The sequence below is a fragment of the Prosopis cineraria genome, unplaced genomic scaffold (assembly GCF_029017545.1).
Source record: "Prosopis cineraria cultivar Desert tree isolate PC_DT_omini unplaced genomic scaffold, ASM2901754v1 PC11, whole genome shotgun sequence".
Taxonomy (NCBI): Eukaryota; Viridiplantae; Streptophyta; class Magnoliopsida; order Fabales; family Fabaceae; genus Prosopis; species Prosopis cineraria.
Window position 1 is genome coordinate 5202358 of NW_026555342.1, and position 22205 is coordinate 5224562.

The 22205-nt window shown below is 33.6% G+C and overlaps 3 protein-coding genes across 3 annotated transcripts; 2 read left to right on the plus strand and 1 right to left on the minus strand.

Annotated features, from left to right (window-relative positions):
- Nucleotides 1–5634: 5634 nt before the first annotated feature.
- LOC129286591 (uncharacterized) lies at nt 5635–8754 on the plus strand. Its single transcript, XM_054922537.1, has 5 exons — nt 5635–6120; nt 6324–6499; nt 6973–7678; nt 7757–7848; nt 8455–8754. Exons 1-5 carry the CDS (start codon nt 5821–5823, stop codon nt 8588–8590), a joined length of 1410 nt encoding a protein of 469 aa, XP_054778512.1. The 5' UTR covers nt 5635–5820; the 3' UTR covers nt 8591–8754.
- Nucleotides 8755–9036: 282 nt separating this feature from the next.
- On the minus strand, nt 9037–12720 carry LOC129286592 (glutathione S-transferase zeta class-like). Its single transcript, XM_054922538.1, has 11 exons — nt 12582–12720; nt 12390–12480; nt 12204–12260; nt 11944–12029; nt 11766–11837; nt 11154–11207; nt 10964–11039; nt 10670–10731; nt 10131–10187; nt 9390–9547; nt 9037–9243 (listed from the first exon to the last, which is right to left on the minus strand). The coding sequence occupies exons 1-10, from the start codon at nt 12582–12584 to the stop codon at nt 9440–9442; spliced, it is 666 nt and encodes a 221-aa protein (XP_054778513.1). The 5' UTR covers nt 12585–12720; the 3' UTR covers nt 9037–9243; nt 9390–9439.
- A 2502-nt stretch (nt 12721–15222) lies between these two features.
- On the plus strand, nt 15223–18584 carry LOC129286038 (pentatricopeptide repeat-containing protein At2g35030, mitochondrial-like). Its single transcript, XM_054922080.1, has 3 exons — nt 15223–15241; nt 15456–15519; nt 16000–18584. Exons 1-3 carry the CDS (start codon nt 15223–15225, stop codon nt 18137–18139), a joined length of 2223 nt encoding a protein of 740 aa, XP_054778055.1. The 3' UTR covers nt 18140–18584.
- Nucleotides 18585–22205: the final 3621 nt, after the last annotated feature.

Genomic DNA, 22205 nt, shown 5'->3' on the forward strand with positions numbered 1-22205 from the left:
CTACCGAAGACCTTACAACCAGTGAGGTCACCAAAGCTCTAGTATCGATGACACATTTTTTTTTTTTTGAATTGGTAAAGATGGCCAAAGGGGGTTTGATCCCACGATCCCTTAGCCACCTAAAAAGCTTGGTAGTGTAAGTCCATTTAATAATACATAGCCAAAATATATATGTATGTATGTAGCAACCAAGTTTCTAAACTACTTTTATATTAACATAACAATGTTTGTTTATTTCAAAATGGAACTTATTATTTTATAATATTATTTATTAATCTGATATGATTAATTAAAAATTGAGAGCTTTCAAACTTTAGGCATTTTACTTGTTAAAGTCTATTGTTAATCACAAAATGATTGTTGTCAAAAGGCAAATGGATACTTATTGATAAATAACAAACATTTGTCTAATTAAACCCATCATAGTAGCTTTTTGTTAAAGCCTGAATGAATTATTGTAATTTTGAACAAGTTGTTGATAAAGCCCAAATAAATACTTATTGATAAAGGACTAACACTTGTACTATTAAGCATATCCTATTTGTTTTTATAACTTGTTAAAACTCAAATGAATTGTTGTTAATTTCAAATAAGTTATTATTAAAATTCAAGTGGATACTTGTTGATGAAGGACTAACACTTGTATAATTAAGCTCGTATCCTATTAACTTTTAAAACCCAAATGAATTGTTGTTAATGTCGAGTGAGTTGTTGTTAAAGCCTAAATGAATACTTATTAATAAAAGACTAATACTTATATAATTGAACTCATCCTATCCATTTTTCTAACTTGTTAAACCCAAATGTATTGTTGTTAATTTCCAATCCATTGTTGTGAAATCTCGAATAGTATAAGTGTTAGTTCTTTATTAACAATTATTAATTTCAAATGAGTTATTATTAAAAACTAAATAAATAGTTATTGATTAAGGACTAATACTTGTATATTAAACTCGTCCTATCCGTTTTTTTAACTTATTAAACTCAAATAGATTGTTGTTAATTTTAAATTGATTATAGTGAAAACTTAAATAGATCCTTATTAATGAAGGATTAACACTTGTAAAATTAAGCCTATCGTATCTATTCTTATAACTTATTAAAACGTGAATTGACAATTGTTAATTTTGGATATTCTGGTGTGAAAGCTCAAATGGAGACTTGTTGATGAGATTAATAACAATCCATTCAATATTTAACAATTTAGAAAAAAAATAGATATGATGAGTTTAATTATACAAGTGTTAGCCCTTCATCAACAAGTATTCATTCGATTTTTAACAACAACTCATTCAAAATTAACAATCATTAATGAAGGACTAACACTTATACTATTCAGGTTCACAATAATGAATTCAAAGTTAACAACAATTCATTTGGGCTTAACAAGTTAGGAAAATAAATAGGATGTATTTAATTGTACAAGTATTAGTTCTTCATTGATAAATATTTATTCAAACTTTAACAACAATTCATTCAACATTAACAATTCATTCGAATTTTAATAAAAAGCTGATAGAATATGGGCTTAATTATACAAGTGTTAATCTTTCATCAATAAGTATCCATTCAGGTTTTCACAATAACTCGTTCAAAATTAACAACAATTCATTCAAGCTTTAATAAGTTAGAAAAGCAGATAGGATAAGCTTAATAGTAAAAGTATCAGTCCTTCATCAATCAATATCCATTTGAACTTTATCAACTTTTTGTTTGAAATTAACAATTCATTTAATTTTTAACAAAAAGCTAATAGGATGGGTTTAGCTATATAAGTGTTAGTTATTCATCAACAAATATCCATTCACAACCATTTGTGCTATATTCAAACTTTAATAAGTAAAATGCATGAAGTTTTAAAATTTCTAATTTGTAATTAACCATATTTGATTAACAAGTAGCATTAGTGAAATAACAAGTGTCATTTTGAAATTAACATGTTTTTTTGCTACATATGTTATAAATGGAAGTGGTTTAAAAACTTGGTTAGAACATTTTTCTTTTTGGGATATATATTATTAAATAAGCTCAAACAACTAAGCTTTTTAGATAATTAAAGGGTTATGGGATCAAACTTCCTTGAACCACTGTTGCCAATTTTTTTTTAAAAAAAAAAACATGTGCCACAATGCCTAAGCTTCAGCGGCCAATACCAATGCCAGTGAATGTGTTTTTTTAATTAGTTTATATTTTAAGGGTAATTTGGTCATTTCATATTAAAAAATTAATATCATTCAAGGATCAAGGAATTACAGTAAAATTTTAGAATTTATTAGTCCTTGACTAATATAAATATGCTCTCGTGGTCATTGATTAGTATTATGATTGGATTTAACTCTTACTACTAGGACAATAATTAAGATCACATTTGTTTACTAAAATAGAATATAATATAATAGATTAGAAAAATAAAAATAAAAATTAACTAAATCACCATTTCCCTCATGCTAAGTATAATAAAACTCATTAATATATACTATAAATGTGGGAATCATTACACCTTCAAAAAATCTCATGAATTATGATCCCTAACTTCATGAACTAACCTCCCTCTTATGAATGTGCTTACTCATCCTTTTGATCATTTTATTATTATTTTTATTTTCTCAATCCATTCATTTAATTGTACTGCAGTGAGCAAACATGACCTAAAGTGAAATTCTTTTTGCTTAATTGAATCAGTTCTAACTTCTCTTGATTGACAAGAAGGGATAGTTAATGCTTAGTAGAGCCAAAGCTAGTTGTTTAAAAACCTTGGATAAGACTACTGCAATCTATTCATCGAGTATAAGAAACTAACAATAGCCATACATTTCTAAATCATCAAGATAAAAAGATAAGAGAATGACAATGAAATTCCAGAACCATATATATATTATATACATAGAAGACAACATAAATGAGAGAAATATCAAAGCTGATGTTCCACATGAGCTGCAAAAAAACAGGGCGCGTCTTGTCCTTGGAAGACCTTGAAGGTTGAGTCTTCCAAAAAAAGATAAAAAAGGCATCGATCACGTAAAGTCAAACGCAGATATTACGGGAAAGTAGAGCAGACACTGAGACATGGAGAAAGGTAAGCGCGTTGTGTCGTTCTCAAGGTTGTCTTCCCTACTGAGGAAGGTATTGACCAAAAAGATAAGAAGCTCATTAGTCATTGTACACTGCTTCCAGATTGCTCAAATTACATTAAGCTATGTATAACCATCCTGATCTGGCCGTTCCATGTACGCGACTTCCTCTTCTTCTTTTGTGTGCATTACAAATTTTTTCTAGTTTTTTCTTTTTTTCTTCTTTTCACCCTCTAATTCTTTTTTAAAAAAAAAATTGTGCATATATGTCCTCCTAGTAATATTGTTCAAAACTGGGTCCAATATTAAATGTGACATCTTTTTCAATAAAAATTTGAACTTTATTCCCTGAGTTGTAATGAACTAATTCCTTTGAGTTCTTTAATTTTATTTATAAAACCCTACCTATTAATTCTTAATACAAGATCTCTTATAAATTTTTTATTATTCATAAATATCCTTTCATTAAAAGAAATTTTATTCGAGGTACAGTCAAAAAATATAGGCACTTCCGCCAACGAAAATGCAAACCCCTTATAAATTTTAATGAAACATTGTTAAAAATACTCTTATCTCTTTTACTGTTTGCATAAACAGTAGCTCTCGTTTGATAGGGTATTTTGGAAAATTGCAAAAATATTTGACATTTAATTAATTATAACTAATTTTATTAATCTTGAGAAAATAGAACCTTATAAAAAGGATGGGGAGTATAAAGAGACCACATCATTTACATTTATAACGCTAATTATGAGAATTTATATTATTATAACTTTAATTTTGATCATTTAATTCTATTTAATAACTCAAATTGATCTTAATTTTGTAGTGTCTTAATGCTTATTAGCATATTTGAATTTGATCTTCTTGTTAACTCTACTAAGACTTAGCCCGGACATGCTTAAAACAATAATTTAGACATCATGATTTTCATAAAGCTACTCTTGAATATAAAAACTTTTTATGCTCTGACGTGAATTAATGGTTATATCTGCAAAATTTTTTATGATCTTGTATTAAAATAAATGTTTGTCCCAAAAGCACATACACAATGTTGACTGTGTATTTATACTGCTTTTTCCCTAGAATATACTTTTTTATAAAAACTTTGAATGGAGGTTAGCTTTGAGCATAGATTAAGGGCCCATTTGAATGCATGATTTTTGACCTTTGAAATGTACTTTTACACTTTTAAAATGTAAAATGTTGTTTGAGAATTTTATGATTGAGCAAAATGACTTGTTGAATGCATGTTGAAAAAATTATTAGATGTGAATTTGAGAATTTAATTTTTTAAAATTTTTCAAACTGACTTTTAGATGTTGAGTTTTTAAATTTACTATATTGCCTTTATTCACTTGCAATACTCATTACATGCTTTGTCTTATTAGAATTTGAATTTGGTATAATAGCTACATGGCCAAATAGATTATATGAAGAGGCAATTTTATAAATCTTTTGTATATGAAAAAGAGAAAGAATAATATTTTTAATCCTATTTATAAGGGATGCCATTCAATATTAACGACTGTTGAATTATTTATTACATATTTTTTTCAATATTAAACTTTATATTTTTTATTCTTATTATTTAACATATTAAAATTTATGTTATTTTAATTTTTTTTCCAAATTTTTAAATATTTTTAATATATTATATTTATATTAAAAAATTATAAATTATCATAAATCAATATCATTTTTTATTATTATATACTCACATTCAAAATGCATTTTTAAAAATACAAATTATCATTAATTCAAATAATTATTAATTTATTAAATTAATTTTTAAAAAAATGTATTGATACAAAAATTTCACTACTGCAATTTATATTTACTAGATTGACTTTGGCTAAATAAATTTTTACCAAAAAAACTTTTAATAATCTGAAGATGGAACACACACTAAGCTCAATTAGCTCAAACGAGATCTTTCCATGACCATCAAACTAATGTTGGCAACTTCGGGCCCAGAAAATGACGAGGCCCAAGAGAAGTCATGCATCTAGAATTTGGATTTGGATTCCCTTCAAAGCAGTTTTCATGCGCATTGCGCAGCTTAAGATTCCATGATGATGATGGATTGGAAGATATAATTCATGGTCCAACATATTTAGAATTATTTTTGAGGAACCAACAAATACATAGCTCAATTAATAAAAAGTTATACTAGCTTAATATGATATTGAATTCAAGTGTCAAGCATGTAATTGTGTTAAAAAATAAAAAATATTTTTTGAGGAGTTGAATACTAAAAAATATAAGGCATTTTTAATCTTTTAAAATGTCATTATTTTTTTTTAAAGTATTCCCATTAATAATGACTTTATATTTATTATAAGGTGTTTAAAAGGGATAAATATAAAAAAATATGATTAATTTAAAAGTAGATAATTACTTTATTGGGAGTAAAATTTAATTAAAAATGACTTATATTTTTAAATAAAGAGAGTATTTATTGTGAAAATGTTGTCCCTAATTTAGTCCACGTTTTGTTTTCTTAAATTAAACCAACAATAAATAAATAAGGAAACAAATAGGTTTGAGTTGCTACTTGCTTGGCCAGGCTGCTGGCAAGCAAGCACAAGTAGCGACTAACGGCTCTATTTGTGTGCAGCTGGGACATGGCATGGCTTCATGGAAAACTGGTCACTAAAGTGACACTGTAACGAAAGAGAAGGAGAAGCTCTCATGTAACTGGGGCAATACCAGAAGAGTCAAAAACGACGTCCAAGAGGAAGGAAACATGGCGAGTGATCGGCCATGGCAGTGGTGCGAGTTGGAGCTTCTACTGGGGATATCAGCTGAGGCGTTTCAATTAGAGAAAGCAGTGTGCAGCCATGGCCTTTTCATGATGGCTCCTAACTATTGGGACCCTCTCTCCAACACTCTCACGCGCCCTCTCCGTCTTCCTTTTTCCGATCATCGCTCTTCCTCTGGATCCGTCATCGTCACCATTTCTCAGCCATCGCATCGTCCCAGTTCGCTCACTCTTCGAGTTCATGGCACCTGCTCCGTCTCTCCTCAACAACAACACGCGTTGCTGGTATCACCATCGATCGATGCTCTTGAAAATGGAAACACACACACATACTGAAAATAAGTTTCTGTTCAGAAATTCTTTGAATTTGTTACTCTTTGTATTTCATTGGAAAATTTTGATTCCGACTTGGGTTTAGGGTTTGACGCTTATTTTAAGTGAAAATATTCATTTATCAAAATTATCACCATTTTCCCTAATGTGACCAGGCTCAGGTGTCAAGAATGCTGCGTCTGTCAGAGACCGAAGAGAAAGCTGTGAGAGAGTTTAGAAACATGCACAACTATGGTGATGATGATCAGAATAAAAGCTTTACTGGAAGAGTGTTTAGGTCTCCCACATTATTTGAGGATATGGTCAAGTGCATCCTCCTCTGCAATTGCCAGTGAGTCTATTACTGTCTTTCATAATCTGTCTGCTGACTCTTGAGTCTCTAACTTGGTAACTGGCACACCAAATGATTGACATAATGCCTACATGACGAATATATGAACTTGGGAGCAAGAAAATTTATTCTTCAAGTCATTTTACTTAACATCCTTGCTTCTGGGGTTCTTATTTGTTCCCTTTATTCTAATTACAAAGCACAGATGCCGTTACCAATGTATAACTCTATCTTGAAGTTGAAATGAGATGGAAAGAGATTGTGATCCCAGAAGTGAGAGTCTACATGGAAGTTACCTCTTCTCTATCTTTCTAACTTGAGAAACACTTTACGAACTTCTAATTTCAGGGGATTTAAATCTGAGAAAATCACTACTCTTCTTTTTATCAAACTTCTAAATAATGGAATAGAAACTCTCCCGCTTCCCCTTCTACTCCAATAATGATTTCTCAACAACAAACAGAATATTTCAGATGGTCGAGGACTTTGAGCATGGCTCAGGCACTTTGTGAGCTTCAGCTGGAACTGCAAAATGTATCCTCCTTCTCTAGCAGCCAAAAAGTTGAGAATGAGAACTTCATTCCAAGGACACCAGCGACAAAAGAAAGCAGGAAAAAGCATAGGAGTAGGACCTCTGGTTTGTCCTCAAAAGGCAAGTTGCTTAAGAAGAAATTAGAATTAGAAGCAGAAGGAAATTTGCAAGAAGACCATGTCCTTGCGACAAGTTTGAACTCAAACTTGCCTCCAATCGATACAGATGAAAATCTATGTCAGCATTGCAAAGCTTGTGAAAATTCAAAGGAGTTAAGTGCAGACGATGAATCATTTTGTGGGTTCTCTAATGGAAGAGGCTATTTTGCTATGGGGGGTATTGGGAATTTTCCATCCCCAGAAGAGCTAGCAAGCCTTGATGAGAGTTTTCTGGCAAAACGATGCAAACTTGGTTATAGAGCAGGTCGTATAGTAAAACTTGCTCGAGCTATTATTGAAGGTAGAATTCAGTTAGGACTATTTGAAGAACTTTCTAAAGATGCAAGCTTATTAAGCTATAACCAGCTAGCAGGCCATTTGAAAGAAATTGAGGGATTTGGACCTTTTACTCGTTCCAATGTTCTCATGTGCATGGGTTATTACCATGTCATTCCAACCGATTCTGAAACGATTAGGCATTTGAAACAGGTGTTAGTTTCAAACATTTCATGTTTTCTTTGTCCATTTGTGAAATGCTCTTGAAATTTATGAGATGCAGTAATGCAGGTTCATTCAAGAAAGTCCACAACTCAAACAGTTCAGAGAGATGTTGAAGAAATTTATGGAAAGTATGAGCCGTACCAGTTCCTGGCATACTGGTAAGTAACTAGAACGAAAGCAAAAACAGTTTTTTTAAAAAAAACATAAGGTGGTTGAAATGGAGCAAAGACACCCACATATGTGTCATGTTTTTTAATCAAGGAAATTAGATTAAAGCTGTACAGTACTGAAGGAACAAAAAGAAGACAGTTGAGCCCACCAAGTTCCAAGAAGACACGTATAAACCAATATGACATCATATCTTAACCCAAAATTGTAAGATATTGAGTTTATATATCCTTTTCACGTATATATTTTTTCAACTCATAACAAGTTAATGTGTGAGTTCATTGACCACACACAAACATGCTCCCCTTTCTGTCAGCCTGTCATGAGCTTCCAAAAATTCTAAAACTTTTTCCCATCATTTTCATATTAGGTCACTTTACTAAAACCTAGCTCAAATGCTACTTCTTAGGCCCAGGAGTTTCAAGAGAACACATGATATTTTAACCTAAAACTTTAAGACATTGAATTTATAAATTTGTTTTTTCCATTTATATATCTCTTCTTCGATCCAAATCTATTTGATATGTGACTTTTTTCCATAACAAGTCAAATTCACTTAAACTTGAAGTTTTTTTAACTTAATTCTTGTTGGCCAGGTCTGAAATATGGGACTTCTATGGAAGAAGATTTGGGAAAATGAATGAAATGTCTTGCTCTGACTATAAACTCATCACTGCTAGTAATATGAAAAACAAGGGAGGAGGCGAAAGGAAGAGGAAGCAAGCATCTTAGCATGCCAAAGCCGAACATGATGAGTCATGCTATCCAAATATACTCTTCATGTCTGTTGCCCGTAAGTCTAATCGACATTTGGGCATCATGCAGAACTAATATATTGTTCAACGTTGTTTATAACTCTTCATTTAGTCCATATCTATATATTGGTCAAAACTCAACACGTTTTCGTCCTCTAATTGTGCATGGATTTTCGCTTTCTAGGGCTTTTTTTTCATTCCAAATATGTCCTTTTTTGTTTAGAAGTCATCTTCGATTATACTTGAAAAAAACGTTGAATTATTTTGAAAGATATGAGACGAAATTGAACCCAAAAGATTGATTAAGATATAACAGTGAAACTACATAGTTAGAGAAAGAAATACGATTACTTTGTTGGTTTCAAAGGGCGGGGGGATGGCAAAATACCACAACCATATCAAAAGAAAGCAGACATTCAAATCTACGTCAACATTTTTAAATATCGACTAACAAGATGTTTCATAAAAGTACATGTAAAAAAAAAAAAAGCTTATTACTTATTTCATATAAATAGAATTCTACATAATCACATTACAACCTTATTGCCATAAAAGGCATGTCACGCGCTTGTGGAAGATTTAACCTGAAGCTGACTAAACGATCCTCCAGCAATTTAAAGAGCTCTATTTCTGTGATCAATAAAAGATAAACATTGGGGAAAAAAAATTAATGGGGACCAAACAATGAATGCAAGCTTAATCAATGTAAAATAGACTGTTGGCTTCAAGCAACTCGCAATCATAGGAAGTAACATGCATGGTTTACTCAGAATTACCTCAAGTGCTTCAGGGACCAGCACTTGATACTTCCACATTATAGGTTCGACTAGGTTCCTTGAGGAGGAGCATCTGGTTGGTTCTCCGGCGAAGCCTCTCGGATTGCCGGGACCTCGTTGTAGGCTTCCCTCAATCTTGCTAGAATGGGGAACTCTGCCTGCATGCATGATGAAGTTTGAGTAGATGAATTTAATCCATGCAATTCTGTATACGATCAAAGATTTTAGAAAGCACGAAGATCAGGTATTTTACTTCTTCTTCCTTTTTTTTTTTTTGGTTCCAAGGGTTACTCCTAAAGGAAAACTAAAGTATATAAAGGTCAATTCCTATAAAAAGATCAAATAAACAGATGAAAAAGAAAATGCGGGAAAAATAATCGAATTGATTGCTCTGCTTTTGGATATTACAAATTGTGAGCTGATAACACAGAAAAGGCTTTAATCTGGACCGTACTCATAACCATAGCCCCTTCACCACCTTTTCAATTGATTGAATGGCATATGACTAATTAAATATTTAAAACATTGATTTCATTACAGATGTGAAGCCCTACCAGGTGTCCAATTTTGAAATAAACTATCCTTTATGTTAAATTATAAGAATGATAAGGAAGACCACATCCTGCACCACTAAATCAAAGAGGCAGAATCATAACAGAGTAATACAACCCAGCTTGATACCACCATACCCCTCTTGGCCAAAAAAAAAGGGTATAAATGCAGCAACGTACAGAACATTACCATGTCAACATTGAACCTTGTTGCAGCATGTAATTGAGGTGCTAAAAACACATCTGCCTGCAAATGATAGTCAAGTTGTATATAGTCATGCAACATAAAGTCCAAAATTAAACTCAAAAGGTATAAAGCTACTCCACATGGCTCTAGTTAATCCTATTATAATTTGCAATCAATGATTTGGGAATGAAACAAACCAAACCAGAAGACAGAATTACCCACAACATATATTGCGAGAAGGATAAAAGGTGCTATCTTTACCGAAGAGTCTTGCATCTACTGGAATTGAGCAAGGGAGTTGTGACTTTCTTATCATATTATGAACAGAAACTTCCAGAAAAAAGTCTCTGTTTGGAACTATATCAAGGATTTCATTTAGGCCGATCATGTTAATTTATTTTGCTGAAGAAACGATGACAATCAACTTATCTTTATCTATTCTCAATTAAATGGTAATAGAATTCTAGTTTAGAGTGAGTGCAAATTGCATAGTTAACATATTAATATCAAGACATGTAAATAAATAGAGCAGAGATGCATACCAGGAAAATTTCATCTCCAGTAGCATATCTTCCTGTGTGGCCTTTCAATAGTTTTTCAATTGCTGAAACACATTAAAATGAAACTAAGCTTAAAACCATCTTAAGCCAGGAATTATGTTCCTGGACAAACCAAATAAGGTATATTGCTGTCAAAGGGGTAAAATACATATGGCCCATGTTAAAATAAAGTCCTTGAACCATGACGTTTTCAACAATTAACATGACCTATTACTAGGCAGATAAGGCCTAAATGCTTGAGATAACAGATTCTATTCTTAACTGAGCAAAACTCACCAGTGAAGCCTTTTCGTATAACACTTTGGACCCAAGGAAGCTTTTCATCAGGGCTAACTTTTTCCGCAATATAATTCTGTTAATAAGAAAAGGCAGGATAACTGTAAACATATAACATTTATTCTAGCATCCAGAAAAGGTAGCAAATTGAATCATAAACTCATAAGAAAAGAAAATGACTTAACCATACCAATACACCTATGTTTTGCAAGGGCTGTATATTGGAGAAAACGATATGCGCAACCTATGGATCACAGCATTAGAAGAGAACATTTATCAGGGCCTAAATCATAGCTTTAAAACTACAACTCTCATAAACAACAACCGTTTGCCCAGTTACCATCCAGTTAAAATGCAATTTACTGATCCATTCGTAAACACACACTATACTTTGATCCATTTGCAAACAACCACCATGTACTTGGAAACCTGGATAATAGACCCCTGTATTATAGCTAGCTAGAGAACTGACCCTCCTCATTCTTCTACAAATTCCCATTGACGAATCTTCTAATCCAAATCCAAGATTCAAGTAATAAGCCATCATTTGATTTTGTTTCCAAACCCTAACAATTTCATGTGATTTGGAGCCTAATAATTTCACCGTTGACCCTAAATATTTTGTTTGGAGACTCAAAGCTAAACGCCCTTTTATCCCAAATCTCCATTAGATCTACCAAAAGGCAGAAGGAAGAGGATGCTCCCAAGTTTGCTGCAGTATAAAGTAATCTGTCACCTGGAAAGATGTGTCAAAGTACAGGGGGGTACTCGTGAATTTTTCCCAAAATAAAGGAATTTATACCTGGAAATTAATTGTTCTTTTCTGTAAATCAGGAGGCAGAAATGGACGCTGAGTAAACTTATCCTCCAAATACTGCATGTATATTAAATCCATAAAAAAGAAACACTTTTTAGAGCAATGAAAGAAGTTATAGAAAGAATTTGCATTTCCAAACTCCAAAGAAAAAGCAAATAATCACCATAATGATGGCATAAGAGTCAGAAATCACAAAGTCCCCATCCACGAGAACAGGAACGAAACCGACAGGATTAAGCTTCAGGAAATCTGAAATGTCAAAACAAAACAAAAGGACAACAAAGCAAATTAAACCACAATAAAACCCACCCACCCATTAATCTGTCAGCTCCCTCAACTCACAAATGATTACAATAATATTACTATGATTTTTCATTGTCAAGGACAAAATTGGAGTGATGAAACAGAAAGAGAAAAACAAACCAGGGTCAGATTGTTCTCCCTTGAGTAAATTGACTGCTTTGTACTCATATTTAATCCCTGAAATCAAAACACACTAAACTGATAAAGGATTTGAGCAAGTGGGTTTTATCCCCACGAGACATTTATTTTACGAATTCCAACCAAACTAGAGAAGCAACAGTCTTGTGTGTGTCTGTAACTCTGTACCTTTCAGGTTGAGAGCAATTCGGACTCGAAAGGCGCAAGAGCTCCTCCAATACGAATACAGCTTTAGCTTATTATCACCGCTTTCAGTTGCCTAATGACACAATAGAAAGTAAAGAAAATCAGTACCCTCCATTTTTGTCTCAGGCAGCATTTAACAACGAGGGATTGTTGGTATTGGGAAGCAGAAGATACCATAGTGATCAGTGAAGAGCCCAGCAGGAACAAGCGGATATCCGATTAGACCGAAGCTATTGTCGGCTACCTGGTACCAGCATTGGGTAGTTATCAATTTAACGCCCACCGGTACATTTGCGGCGAGGCCATGCTCGCGACTCGCGAGTCATCATTTTTTTTTTTTGATATAATAATAATAATAATAAACTAAAAGGTTAAACTGCATTTTTCTTTTAAATTATTTTCTAAAAAATACCTAATATTTTAAACTATTTATTATGATAATTTCATTTTTAAAATAATTAAAACATGTCATGTGTTTTCTGTTAAATAATCTAACATTGACAGTTTAAAATACTAATTGATTGTGATTAAAAATGCCACTTATCATATTTAAGTAAATTCAAGTTAAGGTATATATTTACTTTTAAATAATTTTTAAAGGAATACTAGTCCTAAATTATTTGTCAAATTGCAATTTCGTCCCTACATAATTAATATGTAGCATATTTTCAAACATATCTGTATAACAAGTGATATTTTAATCAAATTTAAGTACTATCAATATATTTAATGGTCAACATTAAAATATTTAATATTAAAAAAATATGAATATAAATTACTTTAAAAATAAAATTGTTATAATAAATAATTTAAAATACTGAACATTCTTTAAAGAATAATTTAGAGACAAAACACCTCAATCCTAAGTTAGAAACGAAAGGTTAGTCACATTACTTCTCTCATTTTCCCTTTCTTTCTGCTTCTTGTGTGCCACGGTTGATATTTTTGAAAATGGCGTCATTTGGGAGAAGTTTCATAAATATATATTTTTACTTTGTTGCTGTCATTTTGACAATGATAAAAACAGAGCATAAGGAAACGTAGAGAAGTGGGTCACGCAACTGATAGACCAGAAAGTTCAAGAATGGAGAAAGATGTGGCAGTCATTTACCAGTTTCGTCTCGTGAATGCGGGCCCATTTGTTTCCTTAAACTGAGTTTCATAAAAAAAATGTACTATTATATCTATCTGTTTAAATCATTTTTAGTCAATTATTTAGAGAACAAAGTCACACGGGGACTCAAAACTTATAGAAATTGACATTCAAATATATGCAATTCAATCAAAAAGTATATTAAACTCAGTTGTTTTTTTTTTTTCAAAAATCATAGCAATAAATTGCTGTCGACACTTTTAAAGATATGCAATTAATTTATCTTTCTAAAGTTGCAATTTTCTAACAAAAAAAATTAAAGAGCATGAATGTTAATTTTAAAGTATTGATCATATCTTATTTTCACGATCATTTTATGACTAATTTCAATATTTTTCTGATAAAACTAATTTTTCAATATTTTTGTTGTTGATAGCTTCAAAAAAAGTAGGGAAAAAATGTCTTCTTTGGCAGACTTAGGTACTTTATAGAGTAATCCTTCCGTCTCAAATTATAAAATATTTTTAAAAAAGATTTAGCGTTTCAAAATATAAGACATTTTAATAAAAATAAGGTTTCATTAATGATAGTTTTTCAATATTAACCTTCCTATATATTATCTCTCTTCAATATTATTTATTAATAGAGTACTAAATAAAGAATATTTTTAAAAATTTATATCTTTATTTGAAAAAAGTAAGATTGTAAAGTATATTTAATAAGCTTCATTAATATGTAAAATTTTATTTAAAAGTGTTTGAAGTATTTTTTTTTTCCCCCATGATATCTATCTCCCTCCCCATTAAAAACACCCAAGCCCATCTAACCTAATAGATTTTAATCCCCACCTATTGGCAGTATAGAATCTAGAACCCCTTCATCAAAGGAGGAGTTTCATGCCATTGAACTAAATAATTATTGGTTATAGAGTAATTATTAAAACTACGTAGTTGATATTTTTAGACTTGTAAAAAAAATTATAATTATCTTTTTAAATTTATCCTTCACTAAAATTAATATCCAAAATAAAGTGTCTAATTGAATAAACGATTAATAATTAAAAAAAAATCTTATGAAATACTAGAATGAGACCAACAACAAATTAAGGAAGAGAAAAAAAATAGAAATATATATAAATAATATATATTTATTCTATATTTTAGAGGAAGTAGCCAAGTAGGGAACTCATGTAAATAATTTCCTTTATAATTAGTTCATAATGGAGCATGTATGTCTACGTATTTTTCTTGTTCTATTTATAAGTCACTTTCAACATGTTTCATCAGTATCAATGAAAACTTTAAAACTCATTAATTTTATTTTAAAATTTAATAAATTTTTAACTTTACCCCTATTAAATTATATTTCAATAATATATTTTCTCTCTCCAACATTTAATTAAGAGTAAAAAAATTTATGATGAAAATTTAATTATATGACTTATAAATAGACTAAAAAAATTTTTTTCTTTCTGCCTTATAAATAAGACTAAAAAGAGTATATAATCTAGTGAAATATATTATATCATATTGGTCATGCTATTTGGTTTTTCAATTGGTTGGGCGGGCATGTTAGATAAGTTTTTCTTTAAGTGATGCAATAAACTTGATTTCTAAATCAAACGTTGAGTTCCGGATCTCTTATCACAATTCCTCTAAATGTAAATACTTAAAAATAAATAAAATAAAAAATAAAGATGGCTGAAAACGAAATAATAATATAATGGGAGCAGACTTGCGTGGTACTAGTATTGTTCTAAAATAAATTACAAAAATTGTAACACGGAAAAACAAAAAGAAAAACGCTAAAGCGGCAATGCTATTGTTCTATCGATGCTGCTGCTCTACTTAATGCAAGAGACTTGTCTCTCATGCTTGCATGCTGACCTGGAAGAACTACATGGAATTTTGTAGAAGGAAGTGTATGTAATGTACTCTGTCTTTGCGTTGGTTCAGATGTTAAGCGGAATTGGAGATTGTCGTCTCTGATATGTCTCGCCTCCATTTTCTGGGTAAAGTGGTAGTTTCTTTCCATGAGTTGCAGTTCCTGCAAACCAGGGCCACTAAGTGCAATTTTTTAGCCCTAAATTTCCTCTCACTTCTACAGCTGCTTCTTCCTCTCACTTCCAGAAGTGCTTCGATTACCATTTTTCTTGAAATTAACTCCACACCTTTTAGAAATTTTTTGGTCTATTTCGGGCTTGGGTCTAAAGGGAAAAAAAAAGGTGGTAAACAGAGATAAATGCAGAATATTAGGTTTTCCATAAGCTTACACTTGTATAAATTTGGCTCTAAATGAATAAATAAACAGGACGCATTGTCATATGAAAATCTGATGCCAGGTTGAAAGATTCGACCAGAGTTCAAGCCTTGCGTGCATGATATAAAAGCAGAAATCAATCTCTTTGACTTTAGGGTAAAGATTTAGTGGGTGATGGACTTATCAATGGCCATTTGGATGGATGGAAGGACGCATTGACGTGTGACGATCACTCATAAGGAAGACAAAAAGGCCCGTTGGTTACCCTGCCACCAGGAAGCTACGAGTAAGCTGTGGAGCAAGTAATAGTGTAATACTTAACCCTCTTTCTGAATTACTGAGCTTCTCACAGTGTGATGCTTCTGGACATACATTCCGATGCAATTCTTTGTTTTGGATCTTTTGTCACCATGTCACTCTCTTGCCACAGCCGTACAATTTCCAAGTTCGGGTTGCTTCTTGTTTTCGCGGGTGTTTCAGAGCTTCGACTTCCACTCACCCAGGAAAAAAGTTGACCAGAAAACCGAATTGGTCTCACATTTCTGACAATGGGAGTTTAAATATCCAAAAACTGAGGTCAAGAGGTTTTGAAGTGGTGCGCAAGCGTAATTTGGAGATAATGAGCCTGGGTCGTCTAGGCAGAGTCAATGAAGCGAGGAATCTGTTCGACGAAATGACACACCGAGATGATGTTTCTTATAACTCCATGGTCACGGTTTACTTGAAGAATAATGATCTATCTAGCGCTGAATTGTTATTTAAGGCAATGCCTGAAAGAAACATTGTCGTCGAATCCGCAATGATTGATGGATACGTCAAAGCTGGTCGTTTGGATGATGCTCGTCACGTGTTTGATGGTATGACTGAGAAAAATGAGTTTTCTTGGACTAGTTTGATTTCTGGATACTTTAAAAGTGGACAAGTTGAGGAGGGTCGGCGTCTTTTTGATCAAATGCCAGTGAAAAACGTGGTCTCATGGACTACGATTGTTTTGGGTTATGCTCGAAATGGATTTTTGAATCAAGCTCGGAGTTTCTTTGACCTCATGCCTGAAAAGAATACTATAGCTTGGACAGCCATGATCAAGGCATATCTTGAGCACGACCATTTCATTGAAGCGTATAAGCTCTTTCACGAAATGCCCCAGAGAAATCTGTATTCTTGGAACATCATGATTTCAGGTTGTCTCAGTTCTAATAGGGTCAACGAAGCTATACAATTGTTTGATTCAATGCCTCAAAGGAATGCTATTTCTTGGACAATCATGGTTTCAGGTTTGGCACGAAATAAGATGATTAACAGTGCAAGGAAGTATTTTGATCAGATGCCTAATAAAGATATTGCTGCATGGAATGCTATGATTGCCGCGTATGTCGATGAAGAGCTCATGGATGAGGCTCATGAGCTTTTCACTTTGATGCCAGAGAAGAATGTTGTGACTTGGAACACGTTGATTTACGGTTATACAAGAAATAGCAATGATGGAAATGCCTTAAACTACTTTGCTTTGATGCTGAGATCTGGTTTTGAACCAGATGAAACTACTATGACTAGTGTAGTCACTTCCTCTAATGGCATGTTGGAACTCATGCAAGCTCATGCTCACGTCACACGACTTGGGTTTGAACAAAACACCTCGCTCACTAATGCTCTCATTACTACGTATTCCAAAAGTGGGGATTTTGGCTCTGCTTGGCTTGCTTTTGAGCAATTAAAGTCAAAGGATGCAGTTTCATGGACGGCAATGATAATCGCCTACTCAAATCATGGACTTGGTTACCATGCGCTACAGGCGTTTGCTTGCATGCTAAGAGCAGGGACAACTCCAGACGCAATAACCTTTGTGGGTCTCTTATCTGCTTGTAGTCATATTGGCCTAGTGAACAAAGGTAGAAGATTGTTTAATTCAATGAGGGAAGCTTATAATTTAAACCCAAAGGCCGAGCACTGTGCCTGCCTTGTGGATATTCTAGGTAGAGCGGGATTATTGGATGAGGCAATGGATATAATGTGTAAAATGCCTCCTTCTGAGAGGGATGAAGTTGTACTGGGGGCATTGCTTGGAGCTTGCAAGCTTCACGGGGATGCTATGTTGGCAAATTCTATAGGTGGGAAGCTATTGGAGCTACAGCCATCTAGCTCAGGGGGGTATGCACTATTGGCCAACGCATATGCTGCAGAAGGGAAATGGGATGAGTGTGCTCAGGTGAGGAAAAAAATGAGGGAGAGAAGTGTGAAGAGAATTCCTGGATATAGTCAAATAGAAGTAAGAGGCAAGAATCACGTGTTTGTTGTTGGGGATAGATCTCATCCTCAAGTTGATGAAATTTACGGATTGTTGCTGCAGAATCTTCAGCCTTTGATGAGGGAAATGGTTTGAGCACAAGAGAACAAACTGCTGCTGGAATAGTTTCCAAATATTGAAAGACTAAATATAGCTTACACATTTCTTTACACAAAATCGGGTCCTCGGCAGCCGGAATCAGAAGCTGAAGAATTATTTTATTGGTTACTGTAAGTGCCGTTCATTGATTGTTCGCAGCTGACTGATTCCCTGATGCTACTATGAAGGGCTGATGTTAAGAATATTATTGAGAAAACTCAAAGGATGTAAAGATTACAATACAACAGTTAATCGTAGTGTATTTTGGGCTTGGAAGAGTGAAGTGATACAACAACAACAACAACAACAAGCCTTTATCCCACTAGGTGGGATCGGCTATATGGATTGCAAGACGCCATTGTACTCTATCATTTATCAAACTTTTAGGAATATTATTAATTAAGATATCGCGTTCAATAACTTCTAAGAGTGTTCTCTTAGGCCTTCCTCTACTCTCTTAATCGGACTCAAAGTTATGTTCCACTCTTCTCACTGGTGCCTCCCTTGGTCTTCTTTGTACATGCCCAAACCATCTCAACCATTTTCTACCATTTTTTCCTCAATAGGTGCCACCCTCACTTTTTCGCGTACGTGCTCATTTCGAATTTTATCTTTACGTGTATGTCCGCACATCCATCGTAACATTCTCATCTCTGCTACTCCAATTTTATACTCTTGTTGTCCCGTTAGAGCCCAGCATTCACTACTATATAACATTGCCGGTCTGATAGCAGTGCGATAAAACTTTCCTTTAAGTTTATTAGGCACCTTACGGTCGCAAATAACTCCTTTAGCTTTTCTCCAATTAAACCATCAGCTTGAATTCTATGTGAAATATCTCCACTGATTTCGCCATCATTTTGAATAATGGCTCCCAAATATCTAAACTTTTCCACTTTGAGGTATAATTTGATCTCCCAATTTCACTTCCAAATTATTGTCAAATAGTCCTTTACCAAATTTACAATATAAATATTTCGTCTTACTTCTACTCAGACGAAAACCTTTCGACTCCAATGTCCTCCTCCATAACTCAAGTTTGCAATTAACCTCTTCTCTTGTCTCTGCTATAAGAACTATATCATCCGCAAAGAGCATACATTTCGGAATTTCCCCTTGAATATGTTCCGTCAAAACATTTAAGATCAAGTTGAACAAATAAGGACTCAGAGATGATCCCTGATGTAGTCCAATCTTTATAGAAAAATCCTTTGTTTGACCACTAGGCGTTCTTATACTAGTTTTTACCCCCTCATACATATCTTGTATGGCTTTAATATAAGCAATCCGTACTCCCTTTTTTTCTAACGCTTTCCAAAGCACTTCTCTTGGTATACGGTCATAAGCTTTTTCAAATCAATAAAAACCATGTGTAATCTTTATCTTTACAACGATACTTTTCATTAATCCCCTTAGTAGATAAATCGCCTCTGTAGTTGATCTACCTGGCATAAAACCAAACTGATTCTCAGAAATACTTGTCTCCAATCTCAACCTGTGCTCAATTACTTTCTCCCACAATTTCATTGTGTGGCTCATGAGTTTAATCCCTCTATAGTTAGTACAATTCTGAATATCTCCTTTATTTTTATAAATAGGAATTAATGTACTTCTCCTCCACTCATCAGGCATTTTCTTGGACCGTAAAATCACATTAAATAACTTAGTTAACCATCTCACCCCTTCTTCACCTAAACATTTCCACGCTTCGATAGATATACAATCAGGTCCGTTGGCTCTACCATTTGCATTTTCTTAAAAGCTTCCTTTACCTCCTTATCACGTATTATTCGATAGAATGACAAATTTTGTTCTCCTTCACCAGTTACTAAATCCTCCAAGTTACTAGATGAACCCTCTCCATCATTGAAAATTTTAGAAAAGTAAGTCTCCCATCTATTTTTAATTTCATCATCTGTAACTAAAGTTCTTCCCTCTTCATCCTTAATACACCTTACCTGTTCTAGATCTCTTGATTTTCTTTCCCTACTCTTGGCAATCTTATAAATATTTCGCTCTCCTTCCTTCGTCTCAAGGCTCTTATAAAATTCTTCAAAAGCTTTAGAACGAGCTTCACCCACAGCTCTTTTAGTTTCCTTCTTAGCCATGCGGTACCTCTCCCAATTTTTCTCATTGTTACACAAATGTATGGCTTTAAAACAGTTCTTCTTATACTTGATTTTTCATGTACACTATTATTCCACCACCAAGACTCCTTATCTCTCGGACCAGAACCTTTTGATTCTCCCAAAACTACTTTTGCAACCTCCCGTATCTTTTTAGCCATATCCTCCCACATGATGTTAGCATTTCCCTGAGATTCCCAAATTCCTTTTATCCAAAAGATTTCGCTTGAAAATATCTTGCTTCTCACCTTTTAATTGCCACCACCTAATCCTTGGTGCTACTACTTGTCGACGTTTTTGATTTTACTCATAATACACACATCAAGGACTAGGACCCTATGTTGTGTCGTTACACATCTCCGGGGATCACCTTGCAATTTTTACAAAGTCTTCTATCTGTGTTCCCAACCAAAAGAAAGTCAATCTGTGACCTCGAGGCTCCACTTTTGTAAGTGATGAGATGCTCATCTCTCTTCTTGAAACAAGTGTTGGCAATCTTAAAATCATACGCCAATGAGAAATCAAGAAGAGTTTGTCCTTCATTGTTTAGCTCTCCAAAACCAAAACCACCATGCACCCTCGCGTACTGACCAGCATCCCTCCCAACATGCCCATTAAAGTCTCCTCCAATAAAAATCTTTTCACTCTGTGGTATGTGTCGAATCAACCCCTCCAAATCCTCCAAAATAATTCCTTAAGACTGACTTCTGTCCCGACTTGCGGCGCATAAGCGCTAACAATATTAACAATCTCACGTCCAATTATCATTTTTAAGGAAATAATTCTGTCTCCAATTCTGCTAACTTCTACAACGTTCTTCTTCCACTCCTTATCTATAATGATGCCAACTCCATTGCGTGCACTTACTTTTCCTGTATACCAAAATTTAAAACCTTGAATATCCTTAGCTTCTTCTCCATACCATTTTGTTTCTTGCAGGCAAAGGATATTGATTTTCCTTTGAATCATAACCCCTACAATCTCTACAGATTTACAATTCAATGTCCCAACATTCCAAGTACCAAATCTAATTTTGCTCTCATGGACTAACTTCTTTAGCCGCGTGCGTCCAGAATGACACGGTAGCCTTTGCTCATTTAACACTACATCCGAGCGCCGATGCAGCGGCTCTAACTCACTTATCACTGTACTCGAGCCATGCAATGCGTTACTTACGGGCAACGACCTAGCATTAACATTATAACGTCTATTGTCCATGTTCATGATAGATTCAACAAAGTTTTACATTGGCTGTTGATGGCTAACACAACCCTCCTCCTTTACCCAGGCTTGAGACCGGCTATAAACATAGGCGAAGTTGCCCGTAAGTGAAGTGATAAAAAAATAAAAATGTTGCATACAGTTCAGCTCCAAAGGCCTAATCAAATTCAAATTAGCCAATGATTTCCTGTTCTTTCCTGCAATAATCATATGACTTTTGAAAGGTGCAGGTATCACTCTTTCATTCTTTATCTTTATCCTGTGGTCCATATTTGAAGCTTTCAGAACTGATTTTGGAATCTAAGCACCGCGTGATTAACATTACAAAAAATGAATGTGCCAGAATTATTAGAAAATGACAAAACTGTATTAATAATAATAACAAGCACCAGAAACAGGAAAGTACCGTACAGATATCAAGAAAAGATTGTTCATGATTGAGAAAATTTATACAGATATATAGAGACCGGAAATTAGGAATAGATTAGACAGATAAGATCCTAGTACATAATCTGAGCTAATTCCCTTTTGGAACTGGATTTGACTTGGTCAAATTTCAACATGAGCAAGCAATTAGTCAGAGTCTCACTTTGTAGGCTAGCAAGCAACAAGCTTTCCCCTTTACCTTCTTTTCATGTACAAGAGAGGTTCATTGATGATAGCTTTAACGCATCTCAGTCACCAAAAAGGAGATTCTGAGGCTTTCAATACTGTCA

What these genes read in the sequence shown, in the direction of transcription:
- LOC129286591 (XM_054922537.1), top strand. Translation starts at nt 5,821, where the DNA reads ATGGCGAGTGATCGGCCATGGCAGTGGTGCGAGTTGGAGCTTCTACTG. An exon ending in ATCCTCCTCTGCAATTGCCA is followed by an intron (nt 6,500 to 6,972) that starts GTGAGTCTATTA and finishes AGAATATTTCAG; the next exon opens with ATGGTCGAGGACTTTGAGCA. An exon ending in CGATTAGGCATTTGAAACAG is followed by an intron (nt 7,679 to 7,756) that starts GTGTTAGTTTCA and finishes GCAGTAATGCAG; the next exon opens with GTTCATTCAAGAAAGTCCAC.
- LOC129286592 (XM_054922538.1), bottom strand. An exon ending in AATTGCTCTCAACCTGAAAG is followed by an intron (nt 12,261 to 12,389) that starts GTACAGAGTTAC and finishes TTTTGATTTCAG; the next exon opens with GGATTAAATATGAGTACAAA. An exon ending in CAAGGTTCAATGTTGACATG is followed by an intron (nt 9,548 to 10,130) that starts GTAATGTTCTGT and finishes TCATGCATGCAG; the next exon opens with GCAGAGTTCCCCATTCTAGC.
- LOC129286038 (XM_054922080.1), top strand. An exon ending in TCCATTTTCTGGGTAAAGTG is followed by an intron (nt 15,520 to 15,999) that starts GTAGTTTCTTTC and finishes ATCACTCATAAG; the next exon opens with GAAGACAAAAAGGCCCGTTG.